At 42.6% G+C, this 24,191-nt stretch overlaps 2 protein-coding genes across 2 annotated transcripts; one reads left to right on the top strand and one right to left on the bottom strand.

Moving 5' to 3' along the window:
- The first annotated feature begins 403 nt into the window (after nucleotides 1–403).
- Nucleotides 404–21,737, top strand: LOC135937118 (mucin-2). Its single transcript, XM_065480205.1, has 8 exons — nucleotides 404–823; nucleotides 12,632–14,888; nucleotides 15,269–15,566; nucleotides 15,954–16,024; nucleotides 16,096–16,313; nucleotides 19,863–19,993; nucleotides 20,056–20,238; nucleotides 21,151–21,737. Exons 1-8 carry the CDS (start codon nucleotides 757–759, stop codon nucleotides 21,316–21,318), a joined length of 3,393 nt encoding a protein of 1,130 aa, XP_065336277.1. The 5' UTR covers nucleotides 404–756; the 3' UTR covers nucleotides 21,319–21,737.
- An 89-nt stretch (nucleotides 21,738–21,826) lies between these two features.
- Nucleotides 21,827–24,159, bottom strand: SerRS-m (Seryl-tRNA synthetase, mitochondrial). The gene is made up of 4 exons (XM_065480212.1): nucleotides 23,711–24,159; nucleotides 23,388–23,654; nucleotides 23,151–23,335; nucleotides 21,827–22,386 (listed from the first exon to the last, which is right to left on the bottom strand). The coding sequence occupies exons 1-4, from the start codon at nucleotides 24,047–24,049 to the stop codon at nucleotides 21,897–21,899; spliced, it is 1,281 nt and encodes a 426-aa protein (XP_065336284.1). The 5' UTR covers nucleotides 24,050–24,159; the 3' UTR covers nucleotides 21,827–21,896.
- Nucleotides 24,160–24,191: the final 32 nt, after the last annotated feature.

Genomic DNA, 24,191 nt, shown 5'->3' with positions numbered 1-24,191 from the left:
ATTTGTTAGAACATGCAAGGTTTAAAACAGGTGAAAAATTTGCCTGCGGTTTGGGGCGCTTTGACGAAGGGGTGTCATAAATAATGTCATGATGTTAAATTGAAGGGGGGGGGGGCGCATTGGGGTTCACCCGATTAGCCAGTCCAGTACTGCTGAAACCCTGCTCGTTTTATTTGGTATCAAAATTCAGGTACCCCTATTTAACCTGCTTCGCAATCTAGTTGTGCGTCTAATCATTGGCGCTCCTCTTTGTAGAAAAATAAAATGTCGATTAAGATCAAAGTAGTGTAGTACCTATGCCTAAAATAGTTATTTAAAGTGATTTCAACGTGGGTAGATTTCATGAAAATTAACCTACAGGACATTTGGAAAACTTCATAGAATCTAATGCGAAGACGATGGAGCTGTGGTTGCGTGCAGAGCGGCTCCCTCTGGAGGTCGGCGGCAGGTAGCACCTTCAGACAGACGTGTGACGTCACACGTCTTCTGCCACCACCTCTCGGCGGCGGGCTTTCTCTTTTGCTGGGCACTCACTCCGTCGTCGGCGAGCGGCCAGAAGAACAGAAAGTGGTGCTGAGAGCGTAGCGGATCCTGGCACTCGCAGTCAGCTGACCCAACGCCAGGAGTACATCGCACCCGCGCGGCAAGGAGATGCGAGTCACCTGAGAGTGAGGATTCCACCCTTTCGCCCCGTTCAGTGCATTTCCGACACAAAGTGTGTGTTTCGTAGAAAAAAGAAAAAAAAATTTGGAGACCATGCGGTGCCGTGCAGTAGTGTTTTTGATCGTGGCGCAGCTCGCCACACCTGCGCTTCTGCAGCAAGGTGAGTGAGCTCTGCAAACTCGGCTTTTTCTTCTCTTTCTGTTTGTAATCGTGTATGTGGTATGCGTCCTTAATTTCAAGCAAAGAAAATGACATTGCATTTATACAAACACACAGTGGCCGGCGACGAGCCTCAGAATCTGCTCAGAATATAAAATTACATTTTTTTGCGAAATAGAGAATGATGATTTAAAATTCCGGTTTCCATTCTTTTTGATTTCGCGAATTTATGCGTCTGGCGAAATTATGGTGGATGCTGATGAATGGGATTTTTCACTTTCGCGCGCGAGAGAGCACCTGTTTGGCCCTGATTCGAAGGCGCAGGTAAAAGTTAATTTTGCTGAGCGGCTTGATGCTCTCGCTTTGATTGAGCAAAAATTTAGAGCCTTGCCTTGAGACGATTACATCGCTCGTATGTCTAGTTACTTTATTAGTTTTAAACGTTTGCGCGCACGTGACAGCAAAAAACGACACAGTCATTAAATTTAGTCAAAATGAGTTAATCAGCACAACATGCTGCTGAAGTATCACACAGCATGGTCAAAATTCATTTGGTGACGGAGAAAAAACTGGTTCTAGACCTCAATTGAAAATTTTCTGCAGCCATACTGGTTGAGTCCGTTTGCTTGTAATTCTCAACACATATGCTTAAAATGAGTTTAAATTCGCAAAGAGCTTGACGTAAATTGCAATTGAAAGACAAAATTATTAATATACCAGAAACTAATTGTACTATTGATTTCATATTAAAAAAGATTGCGACGTGAATTACATTAAAATAATTTAGCTGCTGCACTATTTTGAAGAATTGCGTGAGAGAAAATACTTTTTATTCAATTCTTGCTGTCATCACAATTGGTTAAAATACATTCATACTATTAAAACTTAAAATTTAAGAGGTTATAAGAAATGGAAACAAAAATAATAAACCATACATTAGAAATGGAGATAATAATTATCGTTTCAACTGCATAAAAATGCCGACAGATGGAAATGAATGATGAATAAATAATATATTTTAGAAATTTGGCACAATCGAATAACTAAAAGCATTTTTCTGTGCATTAGTTCCGGCCTTTTCATTTCCACTCTTATTAAGCTGTTTAAGCCTCTGTAATTTTACATTTCCAACTTGAACGAGAAAATGCTCAAAAGAGGCCAAGTGAGCTTAATTTGCTTGTTGGCACACGCTGTGCGTACAATTTGTGTAATTGCGTCCATCGTGTTCTTTCTCTCGCTTTGCAGGAAACTGAAACTCGCGCAACGTTTTACTCAAATTAATGGAGCAGCACACGCCGCGCGCGCTCACAGCCACTTTTTGATTCAAGCGATCGAGTTTCTAATTGCGCTGAGCCAATTGCACACGTGCGTATTCCTTCCGTTCGTAGCCCAAAATCGACCAATTCATTAGTACTCTTGAAATAAAAGCAGGGCTTTGCCGGATAACCCTAAAAATTCCTGCCAGATTTCTTTGTCGCTTCATTGACTCTGAATCACGGCTAGTGAGGCGTTAATTTCCTTGAACATCGATGCCTTTCAAATGTAAATGACTATATAAAACTATAAGAGCAAAAGAAGAGGGATACTAATGCAGCATCAAGGAGATTAATATTTATTATGAATAGGAGAAACTCATTTTGAAGGTTTTCTTCTAATTCTTTTCGTTTAGATATGAAAAATGGAACTGCTGGACTAATTGCAGGGCAAACGAAAAGTTTGATAATATCTACTCATGTGAATTACATAATTCATCTGAAATTGGTGTAATCAAGTGAATCTTTTGATTGAGTTATTCCTCCAGAAGATATCTTTTAAAGACCTTCGTTTTTATCGATAGTAGTTTCTAAATTGATAATTGTTCCCGAAATTATAGCTGTACAGAAAAATGGCCTTATTATTGGAAGGATTAGAAGGAAATTTTCCGCGGCGGCACGGTCGCGTTTTACGCAGGCAAGAATCCCGGAGCCAAAGGGTCACGCGAATGGAAAGTGATCATCCGCGTGCGTCGGTTTTCCTCTCGTCGCGAAGGTCGCACCGTAAGCAGAATGAGAAATGGAGAGTACATGCATTTTTGAACTATTGCTGGAGCATTATCCATCACGCCTGCTGGAATCAATTTCAAAGAGATAAAAAGTGGCCTTGCCAGAAAATGAATTATCGGCGTGGCACGAGAGGCGCGCAGTGAAAGCAATCAATGCTCCTTTGATAAGACTCGCTGTGTGCCGTTCCAGCATTACGGTTTCGCCTTTGAAATTGAACGTTCTTTGGCAACAAAGGATCACATTCCCGCTGGACACCGCGCGTGAATAATGTTACTTCAAACCGCTGATTTGGCCTTTGTTGCTTTTCTCACATTTTGACAGCAGAGAATTATTAAATTGTGACTTTTGTTTACCAGGATCGTTCATTGGCCCTCTTCAAGGACTCTTTTCGGATTAAAATATCAGTAGAAGTAATTTCGAAAATAAGATAGCTCCCAGTTCCCACAATCAAATTCAATTTCGACCCGAGAACAGAGTGGAAAGTTCTGCCAAGCCACTATATTCAAAACTATAGGGATAACATCAAATTCTCTCCATTTGTTTTTTTATCTAACTAAAGGCCGAAATAATGAACTTTTTGAAGGCTGAGAAACATAAATATGGACGTAGGGCTATTTATTTTGATTGCATTCAGAAATGTTACACAGCAGAGACGCCTTTTCCGAATGACTCTATGACTCTTTGTTCTTCTCGCTCAGTTACGTGATCGCGATGACGTGTGGAGCGGACAAAACACTTTCGATTATGCTGTGAATTACTCATTATTCCATATTTCCCGCTCTGGGATCTGTCACGCCGTTCGCCTCCGACTGTGTGAATGCGTGCACCATTATTATTATTCACGCTCTGAAGGCCGGCCGAGCAACGCGTCAGCTGGGAAAGGTCGAAGAGAAGTAATTTTCTTCACTCTTACCTTCTGCATGCTCGGTTTTTCTTTTAATGGAATTCCTATTGTTCCAATTCAATCGGGTCAATCAGTGTGAATAGCAAGCCTGGGAAACGGGAGGAATAAAACACGAACAAAAAGCCGAGAGCGACTATCGTGATATGTCACGTATACGTGCGCGTAATATTGAAACATTTTGTCGATTTTTATGTAATCCAAATAAGGTCGTAATTATCAGACTAAATATTGAAAAATCAATGGCTTGAAGTAATAAAATTTATAGCAGGCTAGAAATAATCAAACCACATTTTTTTACTTTCGATGACTGCACTTCTTGAGGCGTAAAAATCACGATTGCCAAAAAATTCTATTTTACCGGCCCTGGCAGGTGGGTTGGTTGTGCAATATTGGCTGAGTGAGAAAAAGCAATCGCGACACGGTAACCGCAGATTAGAAAACATTTTGCCGTTTCGCGATCGAAGGAATAATCGCGACCCTGACGCACGGTGAGATTTCATACAGCCGTCTGCGGCGGCCAAGAACGGAAACGAACTATTTGCATTGGAGGAAGGAAGCAGCAGCCGCACTTTCTTGCTGCATTTCGAATTAATTCGCCGCGCGGCCTACTCACCTTTCGCATCTACGCACTTTTGACACAGCGGGCCGGAATTCCTGTCGCGAAAGGGAAACAAGAGAGGCCGAACTCGTTTAACACTTGGTTGCATGCCTTGTTGGCGTTTGCTTTTCAGCAGTTTCAAAACATTGCCAATGCCTTTCAGACGACCTGCTGTTGCAAGACCAGATGTTCAGTTTGTTATTGACGCCTTCTTGCTAAGAAGATTGCACTACTTATTTATTTACTGATTCAATACCCTTAAAATATAACGAGAAAAACGTCAAAATTAAAGTTAAAAATTTTAAGTGCATAAATTTCTGTTGCTATTCATTGTCACAGAGACGGATTAGTAATATTTTGCGTTATTTTTGCTTTTTATATTGCAAATAGCGAAAGGTTGTCACCAACCAAACCAGTTGGATTAAATATAGGTATATATTTTCAGTCAAAGATGCCAAAACACCTGAGGCTCGCACTTCCATTATTAATCACGTTAGATATTATAATATGATGGCAACTTCTAAAATTAGCAAAATTAGTTAATCAAATTGATTTTAAATCCGTTTTGGTGCTACAATATTTGGATTCTCAAGGAGAATAAGTAACATATTTAAAATGGGATGTTTTGTCGCTTTTGATTTAAGTGTGTTTGTCCCAAAAATATTCTTGTATATCTAAATGTTTAAAAAAAGATCCGTCTGATATTCTGATGAGGTGTTAATTTTGACATTGCCCAATTTTTGCGACATTTCTCGCGCGTCAGTTTCGTCAAGCGCGTTGGTATTCCTTCGAAGCACGTGAGCAGCATGTTATTATAATTGAATGCGAAAGAAGGTCTCTCAGAAAAATCAGCGACTCAAGCTGATTGCAAGGCTACATCGTTGCATAAATGCTGTGTGTCTGTCACAGCAGACTGAAAACGAAGCCAACCACAGTGGAGGAACGCTTCCTCGACTCGAAACGCGCATCAGGTTTCGTTGTAGATCCTGATCTTCCTAAAATATTTTAATCCAGCAGTCTCAAAATATGAGGAAAACGTTTTCCGCGAATGAACCGATCTTTGCTTCTTTTTCCTCTCGGCAACAACTGTTTAGCTGTTTACTCACTTATTATTTTGCAAACGCGTCCGTGGGAGAATGCAGCTGAGAAAGAAAAAGTTTTGCTTGCGGCGAGAAACCCAAATTTCACATGCTGCCCTGGAAGTGCATTTGTGTAGTTCCAAAACTTCCTTGTTTCTGCAACCAACGGTTTCCCAGGACGATCCAAATCCTGCGGCGAGAGCTTCGCACGTTCCATGCAATGGTTCAATTCATTGCTTAGCGCTCTGTGAATTGGAAAAATTGCCGCCGTTTGCATCACTCAAATGCACAATTAACTGTATGAACTAGATATTATATAAGTTACGAAAGATTTAGATATTAGCTTGAACGTTCTTTTGGTTGGTTTTTTCGCAACAAGTAGAGTAAAAATATGTCTGAGAAAATAGGAGTGGTCATTGTAATGGAACACATTATGTGATAAAATATCTGGAAGGAACAAATCAACTAACAACATTGGATCACATATGAAATTTAAGCGTGATTATGCTATTGTTCTCTCTAAACAAATAGATATATTTCAGAACGCATATGTATAGAAATCGATCTTTACTCGACAAATCACTGTAACAACTCTTAAGGATAGACTAAAAAGGAGATCGTGTCAACAACACGAAGCCAAAGTGTTGCTCACGACGACGCAGCGTTGGGCAGAGGCTACAAACAAGCGGTTGGAAACTGCTACTATAAAGTTGTGCGAGAATGCGAGTGAAGATTTCTAAATCCGCCTTTGGCATCGCGCCTTCTTGAAATGCGCGCGGCGTCGTGGAAAGTGCATTTATTTCGTCTTCTCTCTTTAGTTCCTCTTTGCACAGGTTCCGGCCGTGGAAAATTAATCTGCATTCTGTACACGCCACTCGACACTTTTTTCAGGACACCAGCGACCGTGACCCTCTCTTTTTTACTCGCGAACTTTCTGAACCTCCATTCAACGCAAAAATATGAAATTTCCATTAGCATTAATGATATGTATATTCATAAAAACAATTAATGAAAGTGTGAAGGAAGCAGAGCAGTGAAAGTGCAAATTAACAGCTTTTTTTGCACAACCAGATCCATCAATATGAATCACTTTGTCGGCACTTTCGCCCATCGATTTGTTTAGATTCATTTTTTGATACAATCTGGAAAAAATGCGGAGTAATATTTCCTCAACTTTCACGCCAACAACAAAGCAGACGCTTCTTCTGCTTTATGGATGTAAAAAGCGCTCCATTTAGGGCAATGAGCAGGATGTTATAATTTTTATTTACTCTCATCACTAAACAAGGTGTCTCCTTGTTTGCCTCGCCAATTAGAATAATTTATGCAAATGAATTTCGTTGCAAACCATTCATCAAACATGATCCTAATTGGGAAGTCAGTTAGTTTTTGTTTTCAACTGCATGTAAATGTAAACGGAAATATGAAATACCAGCAGAGATAAAAAAATAATTTATTTCATGAACATAATATATAATGGAGCATGAAATGACTTGTGTATGCAAAGTACTAGTTGAGTTTTTTAGACTTCAGTAACCTGCTGCTCAACTCTTTACTTTAGAATCTTATGCCTGCAATAATATTTTGTAGAATAAAAATTCGTAAGATGTCTCAACAAATAGCTATACTAAAAATGTTAATTTTTAATTTGACCCTGCCTCAGGTAGAGAGTTCACTTTTTAAGGCAAAGCAGCAGTCCAAGTCCAATTACTCGGAGCGGAGAAGTGAAGCCGTAAAGCAATCGTAAAAGGGCAAAAAAATTGTCCGACCGCGAACGTTAGCCGAGTTCAGGCCGGTCGGAGGAGTGCGATGAGCAAAGAAGGTGCAGCGACCTTCGCCCACACCACTTCTCGGCGGCGGCTCAACCCTTTTCTCGGGCCACGGTGCCAATTACTGTTCCTTGAACGTGCCCAAGATGCGCTGGCGCGGCGGCGAGTCGGCGGCCAAAAGCCGCGTGGTGACTCACAACAAGAGTGAATTCGCCATAGAGCAAGCAGGATGGCAGATAGATGACCTAAGCTTGATCGCCTCTATATTGTTGCCTTTTGCAGAAAACCTTCGCGCGGGGAAATTCGCACTTGCGTCACAAAAGCGGCGCTGGCGCGCAAGGACCAATGCTCTCAGCAATATTAATTAATCCACATAATCGCCATCACGACCGTTAGCCTTCTATTCTTTTTGGTTTGCTGAAGGTGGACACATTCATGAAAATCCTTTCACGTTATTTGCCATCAGTGGACCGATATTGGCACAAATGACTTGTTTGCCAAGAGCTATCTTCGGCCTCGGAATATCAAATAGGTTATATGATTCATTCATTGAAGCTTTGAGCAATTTAAACCCACGCCTCAAACACATCATTATTTTCTTGCGGATTAGCAACAATTTTGATCATGAAAACTCTACTGAGATGTCGAACGAAAAAATGAGCGAAAGTTTTCAGAGCCATGCAAATTGCTATTGCCCCAATGTACTTTTTTAATTTTTAAACCATATAGGGACAAATATTAAAGAATGTGATTTATGGAAAGTAACTTTTACCTTATAATAACATTCCTACATTCTTCTTACAAAAAGTGAAACAAAGAAATTGACTCGTCTACCACTTAACTTTTAATGGATTAGTGCAAAATGACTGGAGATTTTAATAATTTTTTTATGCTGTCAATTGAGTGGTTCGATATGAAATGTTCGTGCTTTATTGAGATCATGTCCAAGCGCAATCAATGCACTTGTACGTTTAGGGCGTAGAACATGCTTTTTTTGTGAAAGTCTCCCACGATTTTTGGAGCATATAAAAGGCAAACAAGAGCAAACTAATGCATGTCTAAATTAGTCTAAATTGGAGGAAGTTAAATAGATTGCACAATAAGCTTTCTTTTTTTCCCGCTGTTAATTTCATCGAAAGTCGCGAAATGCCGACTATAAATCTCTTCATTTAAAAAATATCTTAAAACTTCCCATTTATTTGTAAAATTTATTTGTACAGTGCTCGTATTTTCCTGCAACGATGCCAACAAATTCACAAAATGAGTGACAGTGATAAATTTATAGACTTATGGTTTCACAAAAAGAATGTATCGTGTTACTGAGAAATAATTAAAAAAGTTGCGGATATTAAGTGACATGGCATGTAATAAATTTCTATCGCTGATGTTGTGTAATTGTCGCCCACAAGAATTCATCGTGCATTAAATCTCCCTGTGGAGAGAAATGACAAATGACATCACGTACCACGCAGAGCGGTTGCTTTTCTGCTCTCGGCCAATGCACATGAGATACCCACTGGTGCATTTTTTTCGCCACTTTTCAGCCGAGCTAATTAGTGCGCGGAGCAGAGCAAAGGCCGAAGACCGGTTTTGCTGCCGCCACCGCCGCCTCAGCAGCAGCAGCGAAAGGCGGTGCTGATCTTATGCATACTATTTATATTTATAAAATATTGTTCGTTTCGCAGAGCACGCGTAATAGGCGAGCACTGTCTGAGTATTTATTGTCGGACGCCCGCGCGCGCGCGTGCACAAAATCGCTTTTACTTTCAGAGAGTGCAAAGCGATGGAATGCATGTCGCTCGGCAGGAATAATGCGGTATTTAACGCCGGGCTGACCTGAGATGCAATCTAAGGTTACGAAAGGTGCGCGCACATTATTTCATCTCGCTCACGCGTCTGCATAACATGATCCGCTTGCTTCTGCTGTTGGCCGCGAGTCAAAATCCGCATTTCGTCAGACGCTCCGATCGAAGGATGAGCGGTAAAGGGCACCGCACGCTCAATGAGTAATCTGTGAATGGAAGCAATAATTGCCAGAGAAGTTTCCTGTCTACGCGAAATCGTGTCCTCTCTCTTCCAAATCGGAGAATGTTCTTTTATGGAGGATCCTTGGGATTTGATCTTCAGCAGTGTTCATGAAAGTGACACTATACCTTTTCCTAAAATTAATTAATGCCATAATAAGGAACTGAGGGATTAAAATATTATGTAGAAATCCCTTGAAACTCTCATATGCTTAAGAAAATGAGCCAATGTTTTTCTTTAATTTATCTTGAAAAGCTCCGTTTATCGTGAAAACAGACAAATTTATCTTTTTCTGCTATCCAGTTGTTGGAGTGCTGCCAGAGTGTTTCAATATACTATATTTTATTTCATAGATGATTCAGATTTACAGTCGAGAAGAATGTAGCAGTATTTTAGTATTTCATAATGCCATACACACAGTTTCCACCAGCCAACAGAATGTTTTTCCTTGATGTCTGTAATCTTCAATGCTTTTAATGCAACAATGCAGTTTACTAATGTAGTCGGATTTTTTTGTTCCCATTTGACGTCCAAAAATGCATTAGCGGAGCCTAATCCGAGCCTATAATAGAGCTGCATTTGCTAACGTAAGATCAGCGTGACAAAGTACATTTTCCTCGTCATAAGCGCATTCCTAGCTAAGCTGCAAGGCGGCACGAGCGTGGCTGCACAAATTAATATGAGCAAAAAGGCATTTTGTATAATATGCGCGCGAGATAGAAAATAAAAGGCGCTTTCTCGCGTGCCACTCGCCGCGACTCGAGGCTGACCTTAAAATGCAGCGAGAGTAGCGATTCCGCGACTCGCGCAGTGACTGACAAGAGTGAAAAATGCACGGACGCCCGAATTAATCGGTTCTTTTTCTCGGACGCGTTCGAGCTAATGAGCCTTCTTATTCGGTTTGGCTTTCATCTCTCGTCGGCCTCAAATTCCTCATCATAAAATATACACCGTTTCGGTGCATCCGAGCTGCTTTATTCTCTCACAATGCAGGGCTCGCGCGGTAATTAGATCCCGTATACAGTGAAATAATATTTCGTGTTTGGCTTTATACAGTTATAGCCTCTCTCGTCTTCATTCAGAACACGGCCGCCGCGTCCCCATAGCGCAGTTATTACCAAATAGCCAGTCGTACGACCTTTGCAGCACCCAAATACATTCTCCAAACGATGTTCGCTATTGGGTCGTGTTAGCCGAGCGTATAATGAGTGCCTGCAATTTTGTTTACATTCGCAAGAGAATCACTCGGCGAAATTAGAATATCAATGAACTGCTGTAGTACAAGGCGCCTTTGGGTATAATGACATTTTGCATAAAATTGTTGAGAAACTGATATATGAACCAACACAAAGAGGGAATTTCGTAATTATAAAGAGCCGTGCAAAAATAAAGTACAAGTTTGGCAATTTATAAATTTACTTTTATTTCAATTTATCTTTAAAAAAGGAAATTCTGTAATTAAGTGTCTTCTTGGTCTTTGGGAATTTTTAGCACACTCGATATTAAGTTTCAAACGAACGTTAAATTCAGTTGTTTTTCTTTTCTAATATTCACTATTTGAGTTGGATTAATATGTATGATAAATTGTCAACATGATCATTTTTCATTCTTTTGGATTTGTTCGATTTCTGAAATTTGATTTGAAGTAAATTGTTTAACTCACAGCAATTTGATTGAAAAGTTTTTTATGGAAACGTTTTTCAGTTTACAATCAACGTTTTCATTTCTTCTTTTATAAGAAACGGTTCGTGCAACTAGCAGATTACAAAATTCAATTAGTTTATCCAATTTTAAGTAGAGAGCCCATTATCATTCAAGAAAAATAATTTATTGGCTCAGTTTGGCAATGCACGAGTCAATCATGACTCAGAGGCGCAATTTGCATAATTTTCGACGATGCTCCGAAGCTGTGTTATTGGTTATTATCCTGCCAAACGCAAAAGACCTTTATTTCCCCGTGATCATGTTTTTCGTGTTGGGCAAGTGTCGTGTGTGTTTGTTCATTCCGCCGCGGGATGGTCAAGTTTATTGCATCCGCTGAGCCACGAGAGCTGGATAATGCCTCGCAATTAGGCGAAAGCTCCTTTTTCACGAAAACGAGCGTCGTTTTACTTGATTACGTAAATGCATGACTAATAACAGACATTCTGCCTCAATGTTGATGGTAACTTTTGTTTGTTTTCTCTGAGCTATTATTTTCGCTATAAATTGAATTGTTTTCATGCAAGTTTAGCGTTAAAATCTCCTTCGTGATTCCATTTTTTAGCGTAGGTAATTTTTAAAGATAGGCTAATTAGACCAACTTCATTTAATAATATCTTTCAACCTTCCATACGAAGTATTCGTGACGAAATATAGCTATAAAATTGTTCTGGCCTGAGCAACTGTTTGTCGTTGGTGGCAATTTCTTTTATTGTAATTCCTTGCAATAAAACAAATTCTTCCTACGTGCGTAAGACAATCGACAGTATTTCCTGGCAAAGCGCGTTCGGTGAAGCACGTCGCATTTCTTTTTGTTCATTAACGCGTTTAATAGCGAGAATGTGAATTCAGAATAATATGCACTCTCTCCGGCGTGATTGCGCGCAGATAAGAAAGGCGTTTCGCGTAATAATTGAGGCACCCACAAGGCAACGAGGAAACCATTAATTTGCACCTCCATTCGAAACGTATCAGGTCACTCTTTTCGGTTTTCTCACACCAGCAAAGTGATTTATTGAAAGAATGGATCGGTATATTTATTTGCAGCACACATACATTGTTATGCGGGAAAAAATTGGAGCAGTGTGAATGAAACATTATCTTGGCTGAGGCGTTGCGATCGATCGATTTCATTTTTGGCGATGGAAATTGATCAAAGTACGCGGCAGGAGGCTCGAGACGGAGAGTGAAAGGGAAACGCAGAGCTTTTCGAGCGCTCGGCTCATGCCTTCGAGAATTTGCAGAAGTAGGCCAGGCAGGCAGGCTTTTATTCTAGCTGCCTGCGCGCGCGAATATTGCGCCAACTGACTGACGCGATGTGCAGCGATACATACTATAGCTCGCGCGCTCCAGCAAAGATTGAACAAGTGGGAAAGATCTAAAGAAAAGAGCTGAGAGATTCTCAACGTTTTCGCATCACTTGTTAAGAGTGCGAAAACGTTCTTTCGCGATTTCATCCTCCGTCTTATTTAAGACAGCGTGAGACTTGTTGCTTGCAAGCATAAATTGAGAAAAGAATAAATGTCTCAATCCGGCTTTTAATCTCTAACGAAACAGAAAGCACGAGCGAGATAACAAGGGACACGTCATTTGAATTATTTTAAAATTTAGGACGCTTATCACCGCTTTTAAATGTAAAAAAGTTATTTTTGCCATATTTTAAGCTAATCCACTCGACTCTTGTGTTTCAGGCCAACCCATTTTCTTTGGTAACCCGGCTGCCTTCCAGTACCAACAGACGTTCCCCGGTTCCAACTTTGGTTCCAACAGCGCGCCTTCCGTGTACGTGCCGTTTGAGTCGCGCCAGTCTAGCACTTCGCACCGCCGTGATTTTTACAACCAGCCCGAGTTGCCTTCGTCGGCGTTCCAACCGTCGAATCGGTTCAACGCCTTCCAGCCTGACCGGCTGACGCTGCAGCCATCCTTTTTCCCTCGCACCCCAACAGCCCAGTCCGAAGTGCGTTTCGAGGCGCCAACCGCCCGCAAGCTCGGGCCGCCAAGTGACTCGCTGAACGGTTTCCCTCGGGCGCCCGCCGTGCCACAGCCTGTAGAGGAAAACGTCTTCGATTACGGAGGCAGGGGCAGATATTACCAAACAACCGAGCGAAGCACCACCGCGAAGCAGGCGTCGGGCTTGCGCCGCTTCAAGCCTGGCACCCGAGCGCAAGCTGGTTCGAGAAACAATTTCATCAGGAGTGAGGTTACAACCACAACTACTTCAACTGCGGCCTCCACATCCGGCAGGGGCCGCTCGGGTGCCAAGTACAGAGTAATTCCTCAGCGCTTCAAGACGCGTCCGCCCCCCATCGAAATTCCTCTGCTGGAGTCCGTGCGACAGCCTACCACCCCGGCGCCGTTCGAGTCCTCGCGGCAGTACACTCCCACCACGTCACGCGTGCCTCCAACCACCTCGAACATTGTGCCCTCTGTCGAGTACGAATTCCCTGGGGCGTCCGAGGCAGAATTTTCCGCACCCTCTGGCCCATCGGCGCCGTCAGGCCCCTCTGCTGCCGGGGAGGAGCAGCAAGGACCGTCATCGCCAGACTACGAGGATGAGTACGAAAGCGAACCTAAAAGCGAGGCAAAGCCGGCGGAGGAAGCCACCCGTGAAGAGTCGTGGGCCCCTCCTAGCGGTGGTGACGATGAGGAAGACAGGCCTGTGACGGAGGCTTCAGCGGCTGCAGTGTCGGTGTCCGTTCAAACTGCCGTTTCGACGGAGCCGCGTGCGACCACTCCAACGCCAGAGGACTCAAGAGTCGAGAGCGGACCGCACCTTGAAGTCCCCCCGACTGGAGAGCCGGAAGTTAGCGTGACGAACTCGACTGAGAGCTGGGTTGTGGTTGCCTCGGTGCAGACGAGCCGCAGCGTCTCCGGTGCTCGCTTTATCCCCTTCCACATCGGGATCAAGCAGGACGAAAAGGTTCTGCCTTCGCTGCAGTCGGAGAAACTCGAGCCAACCACCCCTTCATCGACGTCGGTTCAAACTACGTCCTCCACCTCCCCAACGACGACGACCACCACAACAACCACGACCACTGAGGCAGCTATTCCAATTAGTGAAGAACAGACCTCAACTTCTACCTCAACAACAACTACAACAACAACTGAAGCTGATGAGGCTCCGCTGTTTGAACGAAAATTCTCACCTGCACCGCGCCAGCAAAAGCCCAAATCGCGCGTGCCACAGAGCGTCCTAGAGAGCATCCAGTTCGATGACCTCGGACCTAGTCTCCTGCCACCAGGCTTCAAACCTCGGCAGGGCCAGAGTTCTTTCCGCGGGCGCCCGTCGAGCACCTCTGAAAGCCCTGAAACGTCGTCCACAGTGACAACGACATCCACCAGCACGACGACAGCCAAACCAAATGAGATTAAGTTCGATGTAATCGATCCTGCACTTCTTCCTCCTGGTTTCAAGTTCAGTCCAAACAATCAGGCACCACCGCCAGAGGAGGGAGAGACGACTACCAGACGCTCCAGCAGTTTCAAGCCAAAGTCACGACCTGCCGGCGCCAAGAGCTTGAATGCCAGCAGCGACTCCAACGACGTCGTCACCAAGCAGAAGGCAGATGACCTCCTCGCTTCCTTGCTACCTCCGGGCTTCAAAGGCCCAAAAATCGCTGAGAAAGTGCCAGAAACCCTTTTGCCCCCTGGCTTTAAACCCGCGCCAGAAAAGCCCAGCGACGACTTGTTGGCCGCCATCATCGGCAAAATCAAACCTGTCGAGGTGCCCGCTCCTGCTGGAACTGCTCCACCGGTTGAAGTCAAATCATCAGTTGCGACCCCCAAACCAGCAATCCACGTTCCAAAGCCTGGTTCCGGAACCCGCAAACCGTTTGGAGGTTTCCGACTCACCAGCCCCAAGCCTGAAGGAGACGAAGACAACAGTCAACACAGTGGAAGTGCTGGTGGCCTCTCTGCGCCCAAAATTCAAAAGGGTTGGCCAACAAGGTAATAAATGTTTAATTATTTATTGTTAAAACACTTCATTTTTGCTTAACGTTTAATATTGGACTCTCCTTAAGTTCAATCTTTATTTAAAAGTGCATTCCTTCAAGAGTGTCATGTAATATTTCAACACAATAAACAACTCATTAGAATGATTTATGCTATCTATTGTGATGACGGGTGACATATGCTCAAAGCAGAATATTATTTATCTCTTACTGCATTATGCTCCCGCATCTTTTTGCGTCACTAAAATGCATATGTCACTTTGACATTAAATGACACATCACGCGTGTCAAATTTAATTGTGTTTATATCAAAAAGCGGAAGGAGAGAGAAAAACACGCATATTAAAACGGTTTTTCAACAATTGTCCAACTCAGGGCGACGACCGATTTCTCCGGTTGGCCAACGCCGCCAACCACCCCGTTGAGTGTGGAGAAAATTCTCGAGCTTGCGGCTCGCTCGACCACAACGACGACAACAACAACCGAGGCAACAACTACGACCACAACAACAACGACGACGACGACGTCGCGGCCGACGACGCCGGGATTGTGCACCAGCGAGTGCCAGTTGGCGGGCACGATCCGCCTGACGGACGGCGCCCACTGGCTGCCCGAACTGATGGACCGCAACACGGACGAGTACAAGGCACTCGCTGCCAACCTGACCGCCGAGGTGAGTCACCCCAACGCACGCCGACCTTTACAGCTCTTTCCTTTTTTGTTTTTCTGTTCCCTCCTCCGCTTTCGTGCTGGTGTGGAATAAAAGCACAAAGGATAAAGAGACAGCATTGGGAGGAACAGTATTTCACGCTCACGATTTCTTAGTAAAAGGAAGTTTCATGTCGCACTGCCGGTGGTCTGCGACAGTACTGTCAGCAGGGGAGGCGACAGAATTGTTTGCTCGTGAATAAATGAAAACATTCGAACTTAAAAAGTGGATGTAATTTACTGCATGCAAAATTAGTATTATTAATTTTCAGTATGTTTAATTATATCATAACCGGTCATCTATGTGCTATCCGTATATTGGAAAATAAAATCTGTTTTTTTTTACTTTCAGCTCAGGAAAATTTACCGAAAATCCGATTCTCTAAACAAGATATTCAGAAACGTCTGGATCGACGGATTCAAGTGAGTATTACTTCCTTCGTCAATGCTGACTAGCTCTTAACCTTTGCACCCATTATCTCGAAAATTCCCAGCAAGGGCAGCGTGCTGGTGGACTATATCGTGCAGCTGGACACGCAAACCAGAGATTACAGCACGCAGCAGCTGAAGCAAATGTTCCACGAGAGTCTCAGTCAGCCTTACAAAAAGCACACGCAGCCAGAGACGGAAGGTGAAGAGGGCGAGGCCAAAAGCGCCGCTGCGCTCCAGCTTGGAATGTTTGAGATCGACCCTGAGTTCACCGATTTCGTAGGTCAGTTGAGCGCATTTTCTTTACTCCGCCCAAATCCGCCGTGCATGGTTTCAAGCGAAATATTTTTGGCCTTCTCCATCAACCAGGCTTTATTGAATTAAATAAAATACGATGTTTTCACGATTATTCCAATTATGAAATTTATTCCTAAATAGCGTCTGAATTTAAAATAATCTCCTGACCAGCACGCACGGGAAATTACTCTCCTGTCTTACAGGAATCAACTTTGGCGTTAGATAATTTGTTATCCATATGTGGTCGTGTGTATCACTCTCCTTTTCGATTAAATTCTGCGTCTTTTGCTTGGCAACTGCGTGTCGAATCTTCGAGAGGGAAAGAACGAAGCCCGAAAAGTGTTGTGGAGCGTCAAGGCCGGCTGTTGGCGTTGGGCGTGCCACTGGCGACCTGAACGCCCGCAATTTCGCGCAGCAGACGACCTTGCTACAGTTGCGCCCGCCGGCCAGGGCTGTGCCTGCTTTTCCCCCCATCCCGCGTTCTTTTATTTCTTCTGTTCAGCTCACTTGTACATGCGGCTGTTTCGCAACCAAACTCCTTTTTTCCCTCCGTCGATACACTTATGTACGAGCCGCGTGTTTTATTGGCGCATGCATACACTTCCTAGTTGCTCTCGGGTTCAGCGACACGCGCTCGCACAATCAGATCGATCGTGTTTCGCTCCTTTCAAAGCAGGAAAGACAATAAAAGTTCCATTTGAGCAGCTGCCGTGGAAACTATACTCTCGTCGACCGTCTATCGTAAAGAGAAAAGTCCTGAAAAGCTTTTGTTACTCCTCGCGGATGGTGTGAAATCCTAATCGCGCCTCCGACGAATTAAAATAATTGCTCTGCTCGCTCGCATTACTTTTAATTGAGTTTCAAGTCTTACTCGAAACTAATGGAGCTTGACTTCTGAATAGTGTACACTAATGGGAGCTGTAAGCTCAGTTCATATTATTAGCTAATGCAACAACAGTTTTGAATGGAAAGAAGCAATCCAATTGTTCATCCCGCAACTGCTAAGATCAAGAATAAATTGTTGAATACCAATGTAAAATATACTATATGAAACTATGGTCTTATCATGCCGAATATTTATTCTGGACAATTGCCACTATACATTCATAAGCATTTGAAAGTTTTAACGGTCGATTCTGCATTGTAGAAATTGATTGTACTTGTAATATATATACACAGTTTTATATTTTCACAGTTTTTTGACGGAAGTATCAATTTTACTGGTGGAAGCCAGAAAAGTTCAATTTTGTGGTTACCGAACCCAATAAGTGCTTCAAAAGCGATTTAGAACAACATATAATTTTAAGAGGAATTGTCTGACGTAAAAACTATCTAGACAACAATGGATCTATTTTTCTTCATTATCTAAACGAAATATTGCGTAATCCTGTTCGAACCAGTATTATGTTAAATTTTATTTTTCAATTTCGCGAACCTATACTTACCTACTGATTTTATTTTCTTATTTTGTTAAAAAAGGTTACTCCGCACGGCGAGCATTTATTAGAATGTAGCGAGCGTGTCCTGTGCTTTCGGAATCGGTTTTGCAAATGCGAAATAAATTTGGAAGGTCGGACGTGCAGTGTTTTGTACGAACGTCTGGAATAAATCAGCGCGATTCACCTGCTGCAACTCTCGCCGGCTGGCCGCGCGTGTTTTCATAATATAATTGTAATTGCCCCGTCGGTCGCATACATATTTTGTAGATAGGCGAATTGCTCAACATCAGCGCCAACCAGAGAAGCAATCGCGCGAGTGAAAGTTTCGCTGCTCTGCTCTCGATATGTGTTCGCTCGACTTTTCAGACTCCAAATCAAACATGGCGACCATGTCCAAGGTGAGCAGCTCGGACTGGATAGATCGCCACTGTAGCCTCGTCCGCGTGCAAATGCGACGAGTGTCGCGGGGACGTGCTGAAAAACAAAAATAATAAATAGCTAACTTGTTTACCTGACGTATATCGCTGCTCTGCGTCTTGCCTAAACATCATAATCAATATTCCTGATATTTATGAGCATTACTTGGTTAGCAATTTTTTTGCGATAGTTTTGTCACCTTCGATGCCTTGATGATGAATGGTCTCGAAGACGTCACTATATTATTTAATTTTTAAAATAAACTCTACAAGGTGAATTGATATTGCCAACGACTGATTATTGTACTATCTGGATAAAGAGAATTGGTGTCCGCAAGTACAATATTTAAAAATAATTAATACAGTGAAATCACTGGTTCAATCGAGCGCCTGCCTCAGAGTGGAAAGCTGTGCCGCAGCGCACTTGATCGGCGCGGGTTGCCGCAACACCCCTTGTAGCGCTTTAGTAACTGATTTCTGTCAAACTACGTTATTTTGTGATAATCGTGTTTTACCCTGTTCCAAGCTACAAGTAATAAAATGAAATTATTTGCACCTCTAAATCTAAATAACACAAATCATTTGCAGAAATTACAACAATTTTTAAAATGACCATAAATTTTCAAATGATCAGAAAAACGGACTCTGTTTTGAATAACCCCATCATACAGTTTGGGTGCATAGACGCTACACAAATTTAAGACCTTGGAAATAACATATTAAAGAACTAGATGACGAAGAACTGCAAAAAAGATTGAGCAAAAATTTTTTCCTAAAGAAATTTCCACTCTAGGAAAGCACTGTGAAGTGTTGTCATCGTTGTGAGACAAATCGAGCTTAATTCACATCGATTGTGTGTTGTTACCCAATATTGAGGTAACACTAGACACCCAGCTCGTATTTTTTATGAAGGTGACAGAAATGTTCGAAACCAGCAGGAAACACGGTTGATATTTTCTGATACAATTTAACATTTTTCTGACAAAGACGAGTCTGATTACCTTCTTAATGTTTAACCAATGGTGTACCAAAATTTACAGCCAATAGTTAATTCCATATTATGACATCTTAACGGAAAGAGTTAATAATAATTCAGCCTCTAGCGAGATTAATTTACTGCTCTTATAATTTTGTTACATTAGTTTTTACATTTTTACTTTTGCTGAGCACATCCCTTGGGCATCACCGGGTCCCAATAACACCAAACACCGTCACGCGGTTAACATAGGGTCTGAATGGCCGCAAAGGAGTTTGGGCTCAATGTGGCCATCTTTTCGCCTCGCCGCACTGTAAGGTTTTTGATTGAAACGCCAGGCATATTTGTCTCGAAAGCCACTAGAAAGGTGCGAAAACCAGCTAGTGGCGATCCGGCACCCGTTGAGCTATTTGAGAATTTTAATTCACTTAATAAAACACCTCCTGCTATCTCTGGCAATCATAGCAATAGATACCAAAAATGCTGGAATATCTCCCACTGCGAAGTATGCCTTAACGATATGGCTGGTTGCATAGCGTTCATGGTGTTTCAAAATCATCTATCGATTTCGGAATTAAAATTTTAATACCGGATAAACTTGGCAAAGGTGAATTTTCGACTATGTGAAAATCACTTGCGGCTATATAGTTTAATCATTTCCAAACTACACCTCACGATTTTCAATATATTATCTATGTCTCCAGTTTTGCCGCCGAGCATTGACCCAACACCGCTGCCAAAGCAAGAGGACGAGTTCCTGCCTCAATGGGCCATCGCGGTGATCGTCATTGGACTCGCCTCACTGCTCTTCGTCATCATTTTCGGCGTCTCAGTGGTAATTATTTCAGCAGTCCTCACTTAATGAGATAAATTAACGAATTCCGTGCCAATTTTCAGCTGATCAACCGGCAGCAGGCGCAGCAGTCCAAGCAGCCAGTGATTCTGTCCGACGCGATGTTGAACGAACTCGGCAAGGACCACATGGGCGGCTACGACAATATGGCAGCTGTTGATGACCTCTATGGCCTCGACGGCTGGGACACCAGACCCAGGGAGCCGGAACCTCGATACTCCTCTAAGGTTAGCCGCAGAATTATAATTTATTAAATGACATGTAGCTTTTGGTATCTGCTTGACGAGATTTTTTCTTAATTCGAGGTATAATATTTTTCGTAAATAATGACAGCGAAGAAAAAGTAGATTGTCTAGTTTGCGCTACAAAAAAGGAAAGTATAAACATGCTTATATCCACGGAATTTGGACGTCCCACTATTTGTGTGACACCCATTTGAATGGAATGCAAATTAAGGGCGCGACCTTTACCTCTGTTTAGTCTCAAAACTATTTTTTCCCGGCGCACGATGCTCGGTAAAGGCGAGAAAACTTGGCACTTAATCAGTGCGGGAAAGTAAAAGTGAGTTGCGTCGACTTTTCACGACGATATTAATCTTTTCTTCTGTCTCATGTGGGAACCGACGCCCGCTTTTTATTATTTCACGCTTTGCATTCTGCTCCGGAGCAAGTCATAATATGCACTTTGTTATTATATAGGCGTTCATTCTAAAACTTCACACACACACGCTCGCGCACGCGGCATTCTAGCGTAAGTGTAGAAAGTGCGCGAGAAGTGAGACAGTTTGTTACATTCCCCTATGATCTCCAAAATGAGATTATCTCGTTGAGCACCTTAAAAAACCGTAACAGTGTTTTTCATGCTTTATGTAATCATTTAGTATTTGTACGCCTTGCGTTATTCCAGCTGTAAAATTTAATTAACGAAAGAATACCAACAGAGTACAATGCATAAATTACAATATTAATGAAGTAAGTTGCGTCGGAAAACTTTTTTATTTAGTGACTTTGAATATCGTGATATTATTGTTTTTTTTTTGCAAATACGCCAAATACGTTAAATTGAAAAATAAGAGGTTTTACAATTTCTATTGTTTCAATTGCTACCTTTTAATTAATATCTGCTAATTATTTTTCCAGAGGGGCAAGTCACACGGCATGGGCTTTGACAGTTGGCGATCCGATTGGAACAACTGCTACTACGGTGGCTCAGCTAACGGCGGCTACGTGAGCAAGGGCCCAGGCAGCCACTCGAGCCGCGGTGGCAGCCGCCGTGCCAGAATCCCCGACTACGACACCAACTTCTGAGATGTCCGTGCCTATTTATTGCAGTAGCACTCTATTTATGTTTGCGTGAAAACAAGAGATTCAGACTTTCCGGACAGGTGTGATTTGCATTTAATTTGAGAGGAGACGAGAGAAGAAACACAAGTCAGCAAAGGCGCGGCTTTTCAGGAGAACATTTATTTCAGGTCTGGCCATTTCTCCGCAGCAGCTCAAAGTGCCAGACAAGTTTCACTGCGCGCCGGAAAAGCAGCCTCGGACCGCTTTAAAGTGATACAATTCGATTTCTAAGTGCGTAGTCTAATTAATATTATCTATTTACATACTTAAGCAGTGAATTTTATGAATGCATGTGTATAAAAACTTATTTACGCTTAATCTTTGCCATCGCCCATGACAAACAACGATATTGTATTGTAGAAATACAAATGTTTTAGTTTTTTTTTAACAAAAATGGTGAATGTTTTTATATATGCATGCGTGCCTGTGTATTTTCTGAACGGGGATGTTTTAGATATCAATAGATTGAACCTGTGTATGTGCTGATTTATATAAACGGAAAATAAATGTTTACAACAAAATTCAATTGCTTATTTACGCGGTTAGTTCCCATCATATGATCGGATGTATTTCCCATGAGTCATTTTCACTGGAGATGCTCCCAGCACCTCTCTGTCCAACTCACTCCTGAGGATTTCTGGCACAACCACCGTCCCCTCCGGAGTCTGGTGCGTCTCGACCAGCGCCATCAGGGTTCTCGGCACCGCAAGGGCAGTTCCGTTAACCGTGTGCACAAAGGATCCTGACTCAGCCTCTCGGATGTTAAGTCGTCTACTTTGGTAATCACCGCAGTCGGAGCAGGAACTCAGTTCGCCCCACATGCGCCGCCCTGGCATCCACGCCTCAAGGTCCACCTTGCGCATAGCTGGCTTGCCCAACTCGTCAGATGCCATGTCCAGCAATCTGAAGTGTAGACCCATAGACTCGTTCAGCTGAGTCTGGATGGAGACGAATTCGTTCTGCACGGCCTGGGAACTTTGGATGTCGCCTGGCGTCAGGGCAAACATTTCCACTTTGGTGAATTGATAAACTCTGCAAAATGATTTAGAAAGATTGGTTACAACTAAACAAATTTGATATCTTCAAGTACAACTAACGTCGTTGGCATTTGACTGCAGCTTATTTAATTTATGAAATTTAAAATTAACGAATGGCTAATCTCCAGGGTAGAAGGCTAGTAGTGATATTCTGAAAGAACAAATTGTTAACTAATGGTTTGGCTCCTCAGGCCTCATCAGCGGAAATTTACCTCCAACACAAAATTCATGACCACGGTATTCGCTGCAGAGAATACTGAAACAGCGGTCGTAGAAAACGTCCAGCATTACTCATTGCTAAGAAAAACTAGATTCGTGTGTATTTATTTATTTTTCTGATCTTAATCAATTAAATTTAAAATTACCTCCTTACCCATGAAAATTTTAATACAAGTTAATCAAGAGTTAGGAGATCATAGTGGTATCAGGTCCTGATACCCTTCTATTGACACGTCAGCCTTATAAGCACATTGTTGGTTACGACAGTTTTGCAGTTTAGATGAAAAATTACATAAATTTTCTTTAAAAAAAATATTTTTTGCATATATAATATGAAAATGAAATTGCTATTGTTTTAAAAAATAAGATTTTTCGGGTAAGTACAATTCACCAATTATTTCGAAACACCGGTGAAACACAAATGCACACAGGTGCAGCAGTCAGCACTGAGGTGTGTCACGCTGCAGGAGAGTCTCAATTTTCCCCATATTTACTTGAAAAACTGAACAAAATTTGATAGTTTGTTCAGAAGACACTAACCTGTAGATACCCTTTTCTTCACCAACATTCCCTGTTTCTGCCCTGAAGCAGCGACTAATTGCAGCCACTTTGAGGGGCAATTTTTCCCTCGCTATTGTCGTATCCATGAACCGAGCTCCAAGACCCATTTCTGCTGTTCCGGACAGGCACAGGTCGTTCCCGTGGCGCTCAACTAGTCTGAAAACCTGATACATCTACATCAGAGAGCAACTAAAGAGAGACTGGGAGGTGTCCAACCTGTGTTCTTTCTCCCCTGGTTGGCATCCCGCAGTTCTCAATGGCTTCTGCTGGAAGAATGTCTGGCACGGACACAAGCTGGAAATTTTTCTTGAGCAAAGTCTGGATGACAACGTTTACAAGGGCTTGCTGCAGATCCACTAGCTCTCCGAAAAAATAGTAACCTCTCGGGCCAACAAAATTTCCGAGGTTGTTTGTCCGGCACCAGCCGTGCTTCTTTGCAACGTCGGCTAGGGGTTTTGTGTCTGGCTTCTGATGCCCAGATATCTGCAAAGCAATAAACTTGATAAGTGGAAGGTTTAAATTCGAAATGTAAAATGTACTTTGAGGCATTTGTTTTCTTCACGATGTTCCAACGTGCGGTTTGGAATTTTGAGCGCCTCCTCTTCAAACTGAAGTCGGATCTTGTCACTCAGGGTATTTTGCCACTCATGGAAGAGCTGATGCACTAATCTAATATCACCGTCACATTTTCGGAGTTTGATGTTTTTCTCGATTTCATCAGCATTTATAGGGTCGCAAATGTATTTGGTGTTGAGCTCAGCTCCTGGGCGCAGCAAGCTGGACGTCCAGCGCCGCAAACATCGAGTTGCAATGGGTGAGTTTGTCGCAAAAAGTCGTCTGGCCAGTTTGCCGAAAAAAATGGAATCAGATGAAAGCATTTTGTTTACTTTCAAGTCTCCTTTAAAATTGTCTTGACACAACTAGATAGTCGACCACTCGCTCTCCCCAGCAGCAGATGATAATACTTTGTGCTGACCATCCAGTTCTCATACATCTATAACATGTGTGTGTTCAAAACAC

Source organism: Cloeon dipterum, chromosome 2 (assembly GCF_949628265.1).
Source record: "Cloeon dipterum chromosome 2, ieCloDipt1.1, whole genome shotgun sequence".
NCBI classification, from domain to species: domain Eukaryota; kingdom Metazoa; phylum Arthropoda; class Insecta; order Ephemeroptera; family Baetidae; genus Cloeon; species Cloeon dipterum.
The sequence above is the reverse complement of the archived record's forward strand: the minus strand, read 5'-3'. Positions and strand labels throughout refer to the sequence as shown.

Excerpts from the sequence above, each read along its gene's own strand:
- LOC135937118 (XM_065480205.1), top strand. The coding sequence starts at position 757 with ATGCGGTGCCGTGCAGTAGTGTTTTTGATCGTGGCGCAGCTCGCCACA. Across the intron at positions 16,314-19,862 it reads TGAGTTCACCGATTTCGTAG|TTTTGCCGCCGAGCATTGAC; the intron begins GTCAGTTGAGCG and ends CTATGTCTCCAG. Across the intron at positions 20,239-21,150 it reads AACCTCGATACTCCTCTAAG|AGGGGCAAGTCACACGGCAT; the intron begins GTTAGCCGCAGA and ends TTATTTTTCCAG.
- SerRS-m (XM_065480212.1), bottom strand. The coding sequence starts at position 24,049 with ATGCTTTCATCTGATTCCATTTTTTTCGGCAAACTGGCCAGACGACTT. Across the intron at positions 23,336-23,387 it reads CCAGGGGAGAAAGAACACAG|GTTTTCAGACTAGTTGAGCG; the intron begins GTTGGACACCTC and ends TAGATGTATCAG. Across the intron at positions 22,387-23,150 it reads GAAGAAAAGGGTATCTACAG|AGTTTATCAATTCACCAAAG; the intron begins GTTAGTGTCTTC and ends ATCATTTTGCAG.